This window comes from Cololabis saira, chromosome 10 (assembly GCF_033807715.1).
Source record: "Cololabis saira isolate AMF1-May2022 chromosome 10, fColSai1.1, whole genome shotgun sequence".
NCBI lineage: Eukaryota > Metazoa > Chordata > Actinopteri > Beloniformes > Belonidae > Cololabis > Cololabis saira.
In genome coordinates, this window is record NC_084596.1 from 3,606,894 (window position 1) to 3,620,554 (window position 13,661).

A 13,661-nucleotide genomic window follows, 5' to 3' on the forward strand; every position below is an offset into this window, starting at 1 on the left:
GTAAACTAGTTAAAGTTAGCAGAAGTTAGCTGGAACTGGTAAACTAGTTAAAGTTAGCAGAAGTTAGCTGGAACCGGTAACTAGTTAAAGTTAGCGGGAGTTAGCTGGATCCGCTAAACTAGTTAAAGTTAGCTGGATCCGGTAAACTAGTTAAAGTAAGCTAGATCTGGTAAACTAGTTAAAGTTAGCTGGATCCACCAAACTAGTTAAAGTTAGCTGGATCCGGTAAACTAGTTAAAGTTAGCTAGATCTGGTAAACTAGTTAAAGTTAGCTGGATCCGGTAAACTAGTTAAAGTTAGCTGGATCTGGTAAACTAGTTAAAGTTAGCTGGATCCGGTAAACTAGTTAAAGTTAGCTGAAGTTAGCTGGAACTGGTAAACTAGTTAAAGTTAGCTGGATCTGGTAAACTAGTTAAAGTTAGCTGAAGTTAGCTGGATCCGGTAAACTAGTTAAAGTTAGCTGGATCTGGTAAACTAGTTAAAGTTTGCTGGATCCGGTAAACTAGTTAAAGTTAGCTGAAGTTAGCTGGAACTGGTAAACTAGTTAAAGTTAGCTGGATCTGGTAAACTAGTTAAAGTTAGCTGAAGTTAGCTGGATCCGGTAAACTAGTTAAAGTTAGCTAAAGTTAGCTGGAACCTTTATTTTCAGTTTTTCCTTTCTTTTATATGCTACCTCTTTAGGTTTGCTATAATATTTTGTTGTAATGTTCTGTGTATTATGTGTCGGACCCCAGGAAGAATAAATAGCTGCAGTTTTGCTGCAGCTAATGGGGATCCAAACAAAACTATAAACTATAAACTATAAACTGTAACTCTTCAGGACTAAAGAGGCTAAAGACGAGCCAGAACTGATGTTATTTCTTGCTTTCTGTAGTTGTCCTGTTTTATTGTTTGTGATCATTTGAGGAGGACGAGTTGTGCTAACTTGTTGTTGACCGTGTTTCGTTACAATTAAGGCCCAGGTTTCGATAGGAAATGGCTGAAATGAGATTACATTCTACTGAAATCTGAAGTCCCAGAAGGCCTCTGTTTACTTGGTTTGTTTCCACTTTAAAACAGGCTCTAATGCTGTTTTTTGATAGAAACGCTGATGTTTATCTCCTCAATGATGGGGATTATTGGCTGTTAGGACGCTCGATCACAGCGGTTTGTGTGTAATCAACAGCCTTTTAGGGGAAAAGCCTTTACGGTGTTGATGTTGGAGCTCTGCTCCGTGGTTAAACTTCCTCTCCGAGGTGGTTTAGGAGGCTCCTGATTGGCCGGTGCTGAGGGAACCTCACCTTAGGAAATGTTTCAGACCAACTGTTGCCAACTGTTTATAATTCGGGAGTTGTGTCCGCTCTCTGAAAGGCAAAAGCGTTTCCAGATGACCCTCAGGGCAGGACCTGAATTAAAATGTTCACTGCAACCCTGAGGGTCATCTGGAAACGCTTTTACCTTTCAGAGAGCGAACACAACTCCCAAATTATAAACAGTTGGTCTGAAAGATTTCCTGAGACAGCTACAGTCGACAAAAGAGGTTCAACAACTGGTGATGGTTTGGTCAGAGTGACGAGGAACGCAGCTAGGCGCTATGATAGAGACGGTCGGTGACTCAACAACAGACTAGGGTTAGGGTTAGGGAAGGAAGGATAGAGTTATGGTTCGGTCAGAGTGACGAGGAACGCAGCTAGGCGCTATGATAGAGACGGTCGGTGACTCAACAACAGACTAGGGTTAGGGTTAGGGTTAGGGAAGGAAGGATAGAGTGATGGTTCGGTCAGAGTGACGAGGAACGCAGCTAGGCGCTATGATAGAGACGGTCGGTGACTCAACAACAGGCTATCAGTCGCTTTAAAAACATCCGGGGGACCAGACTCATGAAACTGCAGCCAAGACAGCGAGGAAGGATAGGGTTAGGGAAGGAAGGATAGGGTTAGAGTTGGGGTTAGGGTTAGGGAAGAAAGGATAGGGTTAGGGTTAGGATTAGGGTTAGGGTTAGGGTTAGGGAAGAAAGGATAGGGTTAGGGTTAGGATTAGGGTTAGGGTTAGGGAAGGAAGGATAAGGTTAGGGTTAGGGTTAGGGAAGGATGGATATGGTTAGGGTTAGGGAAGGAAGGATAAGGTTAGGGTTAGGGTTAGGGAAGGATGGATAGGGTTAGGGTTAGGGAAGGAAGGATAAGGTTAAGGTTAGGATTAGGGTTAGGGAAGGAAGGATAAGGTTAGGGTTAGGGTTAGGGAAGGAAGGATAGGGTTATGGTTCGGGAAGGAAGAATAACGTTAGGTTTATGGTTAGGGATAGGGTTAGGGTTAGGGTTAGGGTTAGGGAAGGAAGGATAGGGTTAGGGTTAGGGAAGGAAGGATAGGGTTAGGGTTAGGGTTAGGGAAGGAAGGATAGGGTTAGGGTTAGGGATATGGATAGGGTTAGGGTTCGGGAAGGAAGGATAGGGTTAGGGTTCGGGAAGGAAGGATAGGGATAGGGTTAGGGTTAGGGATAGGGATAGGGTTAGGGTTCGGGAAGGAAGGATAGGGTTAGGGTTCGGGAAGGAAGGATAGGGATAGGGTTAGGGTTAGGGATAGGGATAGGGTTAGGGTTCGGGAAGGAAGGATAGGGTTAGGGTTAGGGAAGGAAGGATAGGGATAGGGTTAGGGTTAGTGATAAGGATAGGGTTAGGGTTAGGGAAGGAAGGATATGGTTAGGGTTAGGGAAGGAAGGATAGGGATAGGGTTACGGTTAGGGAAGGAAGGATAGGGATAGGGTTAGGGTTAGGGTTCGGGAAGGAAGGTTAGGGTTTGGGTTGGGGTTAGGGAAGGAAGGATAGGGTTAGGGTTCGGGTTGGGGTTCGGGAAGGAAGGATAGGGTTCGGGTTGGGGTTCGGGAAGGAAGGATAGGGTTCGGGTTGGGGTTAAGGAAGGAAGGATAAAGTTAGGGTTAGTAATTGCGGCCTCCTGAGGGGAACCAATACGCTTCTGCCTCCTACGCTTCTTAGCGATTCCAGAGATTGCTGAAGGTAGTGTTGCACTCTCACTCGTACATCCTGTTTGAGATCCGTATGCACTAAAGTATTTTGTCAGTGGCGTATGGTGCGGTATCTCTGAGTGAGTTTCAGAGCTTTGGTTTGAGATGTGCTGTGTGGTGTATTAGGATAACTGGGTATCCCTTATGAGTGTTGTCGGATTATGGAGGATCCGGTGTGTTTGTATGTGGCTAGTGGGTGTATTTTGAAAGGAGAGTTGTGAGTTTAGGGTTAGGGGGGGGCGGGGGGGAGGGGGGTTAGGGTTAGGGTTAGGGGTTCGGAGAGGAGAGATTAAGGTGAGGGGTTTTTTGTAGAAAGGGTTAGAATTTGGGGTCCGGGTTGGGGTTACAATTTGGGGTATAGGTTAAGGTTAGGTTTTGGGGTGAGGGCTAGTGTGATGAATATAAGTGAGGCATGGGGACCCCTTGTGGCTGGGTTAGGGTTAGGGAAGGAAGGATAGGTTTAGGGTTAGGGTTAGGGTTAGGGAAGGAAGGATAGGGTTAGGGTTAGGGTTGGGGTTAGGTTTTTCAGAGGTAAAATAGCGTGCACAAGCCTACTGTGCTGAAGAGAAAAGGATGGAGCAGTGGGAGCACGGTCGTCTTCCATACAAGTACCGAGGGTTCGAACCCCAAGCAGAACCAGAAGGACGGGCAGAGGGAGATCCACGGCAGGGAAATAAAAACAAAATCAACTAAACAAGCAAAAATGTATTTTCCATCCATTTTATTGAAAAAAAGGAGGGAGGGAGGGAGGGAGTAAGGGAGGAAGGAAGGAAGGAAGGAAGGAAGGAAGGAAGGAAGGAAGGAAGGAAGGAAGGAAGGAAGGAAGGAAGGAAGGAAGGAAGGAAGGAAGGAAGGAAGGAAGGAAGGAAGGGAGTAAGGAAGGAAGGAAGCTTCTGTCTTTGCTTTCTTGCATCAGAACTGCAGCAAACAGGAAGTGATGTAGGTGTCCGGTGCTGTCAGGTTCCTCTGCTGTGATTGACAGCTCTGCTGTGATTGACAGCTCTGCTGGATGCAGCTCCTCGTTAGCCTCACCGTCCTGAGCAGCACGTTTCCATGACGATGTCAGCAGCACGTTTCCATGACGATGCCAGCACCGCTGCCTATTAGTGCCACTTACGGAGATGGGGGAGTCTGGTCCCGGGGGAGTCGTCGCCATGGCAACCGGTGGTGCATGGGGGTCGGGGGGGGGGCTCCGTCATACACTGGAGTGATAATCCCTCAGAGATCAATTTGAAGAGATGCTTCATGTTCGGGGGACGAGGTCTCATCTGAACCGGAGGGGGGGGAACTAAACCACTAAACCATTTTAATTCAATTAAAATAAAAAAAACTATTTACAGGAGCAGCTCAAAGAAACGGGGAGCTGGAATCTGGACATTAGCACCCTATAATGTCATAATTTCACCCTATAATGTCATAATTTCACCCAATAATGTCATAATTTCACCCTATAATGTAATAATTTCACCCTATAATGTCATAATTTCCTATAATGTAATAATTTCCTGAAAATAACACCTGAAAATGTAATAAAATTTGCACTTAACTCAATAGAAAATGTAATAAAACCCAATAATGTAATAACTTTACCAATAATGTAATAAAATATCCTGACTGATATTGTAATAACATTTTTACCAATAATGTAATACCTTATTACGTTATTGGGAATTTATTACATGTTACTCAAAGTCTGCAATTTAACCCAATAGTCATTCTGGTGTTTCAAATCCAGCGTATAAAACATGCTTAGAGTCTTAAAACACAAAATGTAGAACTCTGGACTGAAAATGAACATATATTACATTATTTGTCAAGTATTACATTATCAGTTTTGAAAAAAAAAAAAAAAGACCCACCTGAAAATGAAATAAATTACTAATAATATAATAAGGTTTTACATGATTGGTAAAAATGTTATTACAATATCAGTCAGGATATTTGATTTGGGATTTTATTACATTTTCGAATGAGTTAAGTGCAAATTTTATTACATTTTCAGGCGTTTTTACATTTTCAGGGATTTATTACATTATAGGGTGCTACATGGATCTGGACCCTAGTGGTCTGTAGAGGACCTGCAGGTCTGGATCTGGACCCTAGTGGTCTGTAGAGGACCTGCAGGTCTGGATCTGGACCCTAGTGGTCTGTAGAGGACCTGCAGGTCTGGATCTGGACCCTAGTGGTCTGTAGAGGACCTGCAGGTCTGGATCTGGACCCTAGTGGTCTGTAGAGGACCTGCAGGTCTGGATCTGGACCCTAGTGGTCTGTAGAGGACCTGCAGGTCTGGATCTGGACCCTAGTGGTCTGTAGAGGACCTGCAGGTCTGGATCTGGACCCTAGTGGTCTGTAGAGGACCTGCAGGTCTGGATCTGGGCCTGCAGGTCTTGACGGCCCCCTGTCCCCCCCCCAGGTCTCGGGGATCCGGGGGATGCTGATCGCCAACAGGAAGCAGGACCAGCAGGTGAAGACCTTCATCACCTACAACAAGGGGCGGGACTGGCGGCTCCTGCAGGCCCCGCCCACCGACCTGGAGGGAAACGACATCCACTGCATCCTGGTAACTGCACACACCCGCCCGGCCGGGGTCACCGGGTCAGAGGTCACCTAGAGGTCACCGGGTCAGAGGTCATCTAGAGGTCATCTAGAGAAATGTTAAGAAAAAGTTGAAATGTTAAGAAAAAGTCGACATGTTGAGAAAAAAGTCAAGATTAATGTTGAAGTACCTTCTTGAGAAAAAAGTCGAAATGTTGAGAAAAAGTCGAAATGTTGAGAAAAAAGTCGAAATGTTGAGAAAGAAGTCAAGATTAATTAAAGCCGCAAGCAGCGATGAACGGGCCCTCGCACTCATGGCCACCGCCCCCCATAAGCATATCAGAAATGACACCACCCACGACTTCCTATGTCAAACCATTCAAAAGATATGGCAGAAAAAAGGGACAACCAATCAGAAGAAGGGGCGGGGCTAATTTTCGCCAATTATGGTCAAGGACTCAATACTGAGTCCCATGACACCACCCACGACTCTTTATGTCAAACCATTCAAAAGTTATGGCAGAGAAAAGTTTTCTAGGGGGCGCTGTTGAGCCGTTAGGCCACGCCCATTAATGCAAACCATGAAATATCAAATGTATCACCAGGCCTGGCTTGGTGCATAATTTGGTGACTTTTGGGGATTTATCAAATCAGATGAAGGGGGGGCGCTTTTTGGCGTCTAGCGTCGCCACGGTAACGCTTTTGAAAGAGAAAAGTAATGCGCGTAGTCGCAAGATGGAGACGCACATTTTGATGTATAACACATCTGGGTGCACGTTACGGTTCGGGCCGTATTAACTGTCAAAGGAATGGCATAAATTGTTCCAAAATTACGCGATTAATTCAGAATGTTCAAAATGGCCGACTTCCTGTTCGGTTTTGGCCATGGCACCAAGAGACTTTTCTTTAAGTTGTCCCATGATACAGGTGTGTACCGATTTTCGTGCATGTACGTCAAACCGTATCGTGGGGCTTGAGGCACAAAGTTTTCTAGGGGGCGCTGTTGAGCCATTAGGCCACGCCCATTAATGCAAACCTTAAAATATCAAATTTATCACCAAATTTGGTGACTTTTTGGGCACGTTAAGGGGGAAAAAAGGCCGTCCTTTCATCAGAAGAAAGAATAAAGAAAAAATTCCTACAGATACAATAGGGCCTTCGCACTGTAAGTGCTCGGGCCCTAAATAGGAAAGGAGAAAGGAAGAAAAAAAGAAATAAAAAAGAAGAAAAAAGAGAAAAAAAAGGACAAAAAAGAGAAAAAATGTAAAAAAGAAAAAGAGAAGAAAAAAGGAAAAAAGAAAGAAAAAAAAGAAGAAAAAAAGGAAAAAAAAAGGTGAAACATTTTTGAAAAAGCTCCAGGGAGCCACTAGGGCGGCACTAGAGCCGTGGGTTGCCGTCTCCCGGTATAGACATACATGACATAAAACAAACAAACAAGTGTTGAAAGTGTGAAATTTGCATGAAATGGATTTTGGACGTTTCTTCCAAAATGCACCGTTGTTACAAAATGCGGCTCAACAGCTGCAGGAGATTAACTGTGATGTCTTTGACGTCTTAAAAGCAGCTAACCCCCGTCTGACTCACCTCTCCGCACCTCCGCCGTGTTCTTGAGGTTCCACTTCACCATTTCATGCAAATTTCACCCTTTTTTAAAAATAATAACACATTAAATGCAATTAGCCAAACTTTTGAAGGCTCCATTTGTTCTCTTCCGGGGATTTATCCATTTTTTATTTATGTTTATTCTCTTTTCATTTTGTCTGACGATGATTTTCCTGCAGCAGATCTGAGTCCCTTTTATCTGACGATTACTGGAATGAACTGAAGCACAGCAAATCTGGTTTTATCACATTTACAGATAATTCAGTCATGTGCAAATGTTTACACGCCCTCTTTTAATTTACTTTTTTTTCACTGAGAACCATCTGAATTAGTGGATCTTGGTATTTGTTAAATAAAACCTCAGATGAACAACGAACCAGCAGTTTGTTAACTTTAACTTTGTTCCAGATCAGCATTTATTTCCTGTTTTCTGTTTCTCTTCCAGCCGTTTTGTTCCCTCCATCTTCAGCTACAAGCGTCAGAAAACCCGTACGTTTCTGGAACAATCTCCACCAAGAGCTCGTCACCAGGAATCATCGTAGCCACAGGTGATGGTTGGATGATGGTTGGATGGATGGATGGATGATGGATGGATGGATGGATGGATGGATGGATGGATGGATGGATGGATGGATCATAGATAGATGGATGGATGGATCATAGATAGATGGATGGATGGATGGGTGGATGGATGGATGGATGGATCATAGATGGATGGATGGATGGATGGATGGATGAATGGATCATAGATGGAGAGATGGATGGATTTTATTGACAGTGATATTAATTAATTTTCCTTCGGTGAAATAAAAACAGCATAATGGAATTTTGAATTGAATTGTAATGATTGACAGCTGGCCGTTGACTGCGCCAGCTGCCAATCAAAAGGCCTCGCTCTGAATTATACATCATTAATATAATTTAACTTAATAAGGCACCTGCATATTATATGGTTGTCATGGATACGAGATCCAACTACAGAGACCAGAGTCGTTTCTGGACTGGACTGTGAATGTGTTTATTTCTGCTGTAAAGTGGTGGATATGAAGATAGATAAAGCTAAGGTCACATTTTATAACAAATATTTTATAGCAGCATTTACGTGTAGGAACATCTCCACTTGTAGGAACATCTCCACGTGCATGAAGCCACTATCGCGTGAATGATGCAGGTCTCACCTGTGGAAGTAGTTGAAGAAACTGAGGATCAAACCAATGGAACTGGTCTTGGTTTTGACTTCCTTCCTTCCTTCCTTCCTTCCTTCCTTCCTTCCTTCCTTCCTTCCTTCCTTCCTTCCTTCCTTCCTTCCTTCCTTCCTTCCTTCCTTCCTTCCTTCCTTCCTTCCTTCCTTCCTTCCTTCTCTTTCTCTGCAGGAAACATCGGAGCGGAACTGTCCTACAACAACGTCGGCACGTTCGTGTCCTCGGACGCTGGAAACAGCTGGAGGCCGGTGAGACTCAAACCCAAATCAGACACTTTTACTTCGGGTCGGTTTGTTAGCGTCAGCCTCAACATTTCAACTTTTTTCTCGACATTCCAACGTTTTTCTCTAAATTGTACTTCAACATTAATCTCGACCTTTCGACTTTTTCTCAATGTTTCGACTTTTTTCTCGACACAATAAGGGATTGCCCCTCGTACTCGTCCTTTAAGGGACATCTCAAGGAATGGCTTAAAACGTCTCAAATCTGTGATCATTAATTGTTCATTGCAATAACTATTGCAGTGTTGTGTGATTTTTAATTGTTGTTGATATTGTGTGTCGTGTTAATGTTGCTTGTATCTTTTTAGTGAGTCTTGCACGGGGACTGCCAATGCTAATTAGCCTTTTGGCTACAATTGGGTATATTTACATTTTAAAATCTTTATCAATGTACAAGGTCCCGCTACACAAAATAAAGTGAAAAAATGAAAAAAGAGAAGATTATTCCCCGATTAGAAGATTATTCCCCAATGAAAAGATTATTCCCCAATGAGAAGATTATTCCCCAATGAGAAGATTATTCCCCAATGAGAAGATTATTCCCCAATGAGAAGATTATTCCCCAATGAGAAAATTATTCCCCAATGATAAGATTATTCCCCAAAGAGATTATTCCCCAATGAAATTATTCCCCAATGAAAAGATTATTCCCCAATGAGAAGATTATTCCCTAATGAGAAGATTATTCCCCAATGAGAAAATTAATTCCCCAATGAGAAGATTATTCCCCAATGAAATTATTCCCCAATGAGAAGATTATTCCCTAATGAGAAGATTATTCCCCAATGACAAAATTATTTCCCAATGAAAAGATTATTCCCCAATGAGAAGATTATTCCCCAATGAGAAGATTATTCCCCAAAGAGATTATTCCCCAATGAGAAGAGTATTCCCCAATGAGAAGATTATTTCCCCATGAGAAGATTATTCCCCAATGAGAAGATTATTCCCCAATGAGAAAATTATTCCCCAATGAAAAGATTATTCCCCAATGATAAGATTATTCCCCAAAGAGATTATTCCCCAATGAGAAGAGTATTCCCCAATGAGAAGATTATTTCCCCATGAGAAGATTATTCCCCAATGAGAAGATTATTCCCCAATGAGAAGATTATTCCCCAATAAAAAGATTATTCCCCAAAGAGATTATTCCCCAATGAGAAGATTATTCCCCAATGAGAAGATTATTCCCCAATGAGAAGATTATTTCCCAATGAGAAGATTATTCCCCAATGAGAAGATTATTCCCTAATGAGAAAATGATTCCCCAATGAGAAGATTATTCCCCAATGAAATTATTCCCCAATTAAATTATTCCCCAATGAGAAGATTATTCCCCAATGAAATAATTATTCCCCAATGAGATTATTCCCCCATCGAGAAGATTATTCCCCAATGAAATAATTATTCCCCAATGAGATTATTCCCCCATCGAGAAGATTATTCCCCAATGAGAAGATTATTCCCCAATGAGAAGATTATTCCCCAATGACAAGATTATTCCCTAATGAGAAAATTATTCCCCAATGAGAAGATTATTCCCCAATGAAATTATTCCCCAATGAGAAGATTATTCCCCAATGAGAAAATTATTTCCCAATGAGAAAATTTTTCCCCAAATGAAAAGATTATTCCCCAATGAGAAGATTATTCCCCAATGAAATTATTCCCCAATGAGAAGATTATTCCCCAATGAGAAGATTATTCCCAAACGAAAATATGAAGATAAACACAGGACATTTTTAACAGAGTGGGAGAGTTTAATACATATAATATAAATTAAATATTCATATTTTAGCAATACATCACGACAGACCGTGGTATACGCTCATTATATCACAGCTGAGCGGCGTCTCCGGCCCGGCGCGAAGTGGTGTATTGCTTTCATAAAACAGTTACCAATAATGTAAATGTGAAAAAGGAATACATAATCTATTTGATGTAGTTTTTAATTAATCAGAAATACATATTATCCAGTAAAAATAGCCCCACTGTGGAAAAAAATACTCCCATCTCTCCAGACGTTAGTTCAGCTCCGTATGTCGTCTTTTGCTCCTCTTTTTTTTTTCGGAAACAGGCACCAGAGATCAAAGTTTACCGTGAACATGCCTGATCAATTGTTAACGAAAATAAAAAATAGACTTTAACACCAGCTACATTTTGCTACCTGCTGTAACCGTCAAAAATTATGTAACAGTTGGTTGTTGTCATGGATACTGTTGAGGCCAAAATTCATCTTGGTTAGTCTAATTATACTTTATTTACTTAATCCTTATGGACAGATAAGTTCAGAAGGAATCATTTTTTGTTGGTTTGTTGCCTTGTCTTCGACCCTCCTTTCTTGTGTCAGAGCGTCTGCAGTGATTTAATCAGTGATTATTGATTTAATGAGTGATTATTGACACCTGCAGATGAAGGGAAGAGTGTGAGAGTGGGAAGCGAGACAGTTTTTTGACTGCAAAGGGCAGATCGCAGAATTATATTAAGATGCTTTTTTTTGTCTTTTGATGGATACTTTTTGCAACAGTATAATCTGCTGAATTATCATTAAATTTCATCAATTTGGAGGTGACGCTGGATCAGAGTTATTATCGTTCACGAAAACGAACGAACTAACGAAAACTAAAATTGAAATAACAATTTCGTTAACTGAACTAAATAAAAACGAAAATTAAAAGACAAAAACGATAACTAACTGAAACTATGTTGCGTGTTTAGAAAACTAACTAAAACAAACTGAAATTATAGATATAATTTCCTCCGTTTTCGTCCCTGTCAATATAAGACTTGGTATGATCAATTTCGGCGTTTATCTCCAACTGGCAGCTATGGCACCTGAACGCCTCACGGTCCGTGACGTCAAAACTAAAACTAAAACTAAAACTAATAAAAACTAAACTAAAACTAAGCATTTTTGATAATATAAAAACTAATAAAAACTAGCAAACCCACACTAAATAAAGAATTAAAACTAACTGAATTGAAGGAGAAAAAGTCAAAACGAAATAAAACTAAACTAAAATGAAAAATTCAAAACTATTATAACCCTGTGCTAGATCCGCGTCTGTCTTTTGTTTTTTGACTGTGTTGACCCGCTCAGTAGCGGCTCACAAAAGTTTGGATAGAGAAGCCGCAATAGATACATTGTTGTTTCTCTGACACGGAATGATGGCTGTGATGAGGCTTTGGAATAGAAGCCGTGGTATATGCTCATTATACCACAGTTAACAACCAATCAGATCATTATACCACAGTTAACAACCAATCAGATCATTATACCACAGTTAACAACCAATCAGATCATTATACCACAGTTAACAACCAATCAGATCATTATACCACAGTTAACAACCAATCAGATCATTATACCACAGTTAACAACCAATCAGATCATTATACCACAGTTAACAACCAATCAGATCATTATACCACAGTTAACAACCAATCAGATCATTATACCACAGTTAACAACCAATCAGATTGCAGGATTTCACCTTTTTCCATTTTCTAATGGTGTTTTTATGTCTCAGAGAGAGCAGGGAGTGAGGGATCATGGGTAGTTGATGTGGCTCTTTGCAGTAACACAGTAACCAGTTGTGGCTCTTAGCCACCCCTGATGTCGACTAATAAAACTGATTTGAATTGATTGTTTAAGAGTGTCGTCTGTGTTTCCATCAGATCTTTGAGGAGGAGCTCAACATCTGGTTCCTGGACAGAGGAGGAGCCCTGGTGGCCGTGAAGCAGCCGTCCGTTCCCACCAGACATCTGTGGTGCGTTTGTTTCTCAAACTTCTTGTTCCATTGTAGCGTCGCTAGCTTTCCGTTGTAGCGTTGCTAGCTTCCCCCAGCTTTTTCTCAGGCCCAAAAACATAACATTTTGATCCATTTATTGATCAGCATCGACAGCGGAGCTTGTTAAGAAGGAAAAAAACAGAGACAATCTAATTTAGGGAGATTTTTTGAAGCCATTTATCATTAGCAGCAGCAGGACCCCCCACCCCCCCGCCTCCCATTTTAATGTTTTCATTAGCAGCTTTCTCTTGGCAAACTGGCCGCTTTGCCTCACTGGAAACTAATCCGAGTGAGACCAGATCTGCTCTCAGCCGCTTCTGCAACACTTTGGAAATGAGTTTCAGAGCTGGTGAAGTGAGGCCTGCTGGGATTTTATCTTTATCTTTAGTCTTCTGCTTAGTTTACCTCTTATCAACGAAAACCCTCACATCACTACGGAGGAGTATTAGGACCATGCAGGAGAAAAATGTTTGAGAGGGGAAGATTTTTGTGTATTTTGCACTAAAAAAAATTAGAAATGTTGAGAAAAAAGTTGAAATGTCGAGAAAGAGTCGAAATGTCCAGAAAAAATCGAAATGTTGAGCAAAAGTCGAAATGTTGAGAATAACTTGAAATGTTGAGAAAAAAGTTGAAATGTTGAGAAAACAATCGAAATGTTGAGAAAAAGTCGAAATGTTCCGAAAAAGTCGAAATGTTGAGAAAAAGTCGAAATGTAGAGAAAAAAGTCGAAATGTTGAGAAAAAAGTCGAAATGTTGAGAAAAAAGTCGAAATGTTGAGAAATAGTCGAAATGTTGAGAATAACTCGAAATGTTGAGAAAAAGTCTAAATGTCCAGAAAAAAGTCGAAATGTTAAGAAAAAAGTCGAAATGTCCAGAAAAAAGTCGAAATGTCGAGATTAATGTTGAAGTACAATTTCGAGAAAAAAGTCGAAATGTTGAGAATGTTGGCCACCCCTGGTCTAAACATTCATCGTAAAAAAAAAAAAAAAAAAATCTCTCGTCGTCAATAGGAACACCAGTCAACACCAGTCGCGGTCCAGTAGACGGGGAGATGTGGAAGGATTTCTAGAGAGTTCATGAATCCAGACAGATGTGAGCCCTAAAAGTGGAAGATTCAGTCAGATTCATCTTAATTGACTCTGTTTTGACAGTATTTATATTTTAATAGCAGTATTTATATTTTAACAGCAGATTTATCCACATGTTCCTGCTTGTTGCTGGGATGAACTGGGTTTGGATCAGCTGTTATCTC

The 13,661-nt window shown here is 41.2% G+C and overlaps 1 protein-coding gene across 1 annotated transcript in view; it reads left to right on the forward strand.

The window, feature by feature from the left end:
• The window catches only part of LOC133451750 (VPS10 domain-containing receptor SorCS3-like), a 252,459-nt gene that overhangs the window by 176,614 nt on the left and 62,184 nt on the right, over nucleotides 1-13,661 (forward strand). The window contains exons 10-13 of the mRNA XM_061730891.1: nucleotides 5,412-5,558; nucleotides 7,581-7,683; nucleotides 8,509-8,585; nucleotides 12,297-12,388. Coding sequence (XP_061586875.1) covers nucleotides 5,412-5,558; nucleotides 7,581-7,683; nucleotides 8,509-8,585; nucleotides 12,297-12,388 — 419 coding nt within the window. The remainder of the gene's footprint in view (nucleotides 1-5,411; nucleotides 5,559-7,580; nucleotides 7,684-8,508; nucleotides 8,586-12,296; nucleotides 12,389-13,661) is intronic.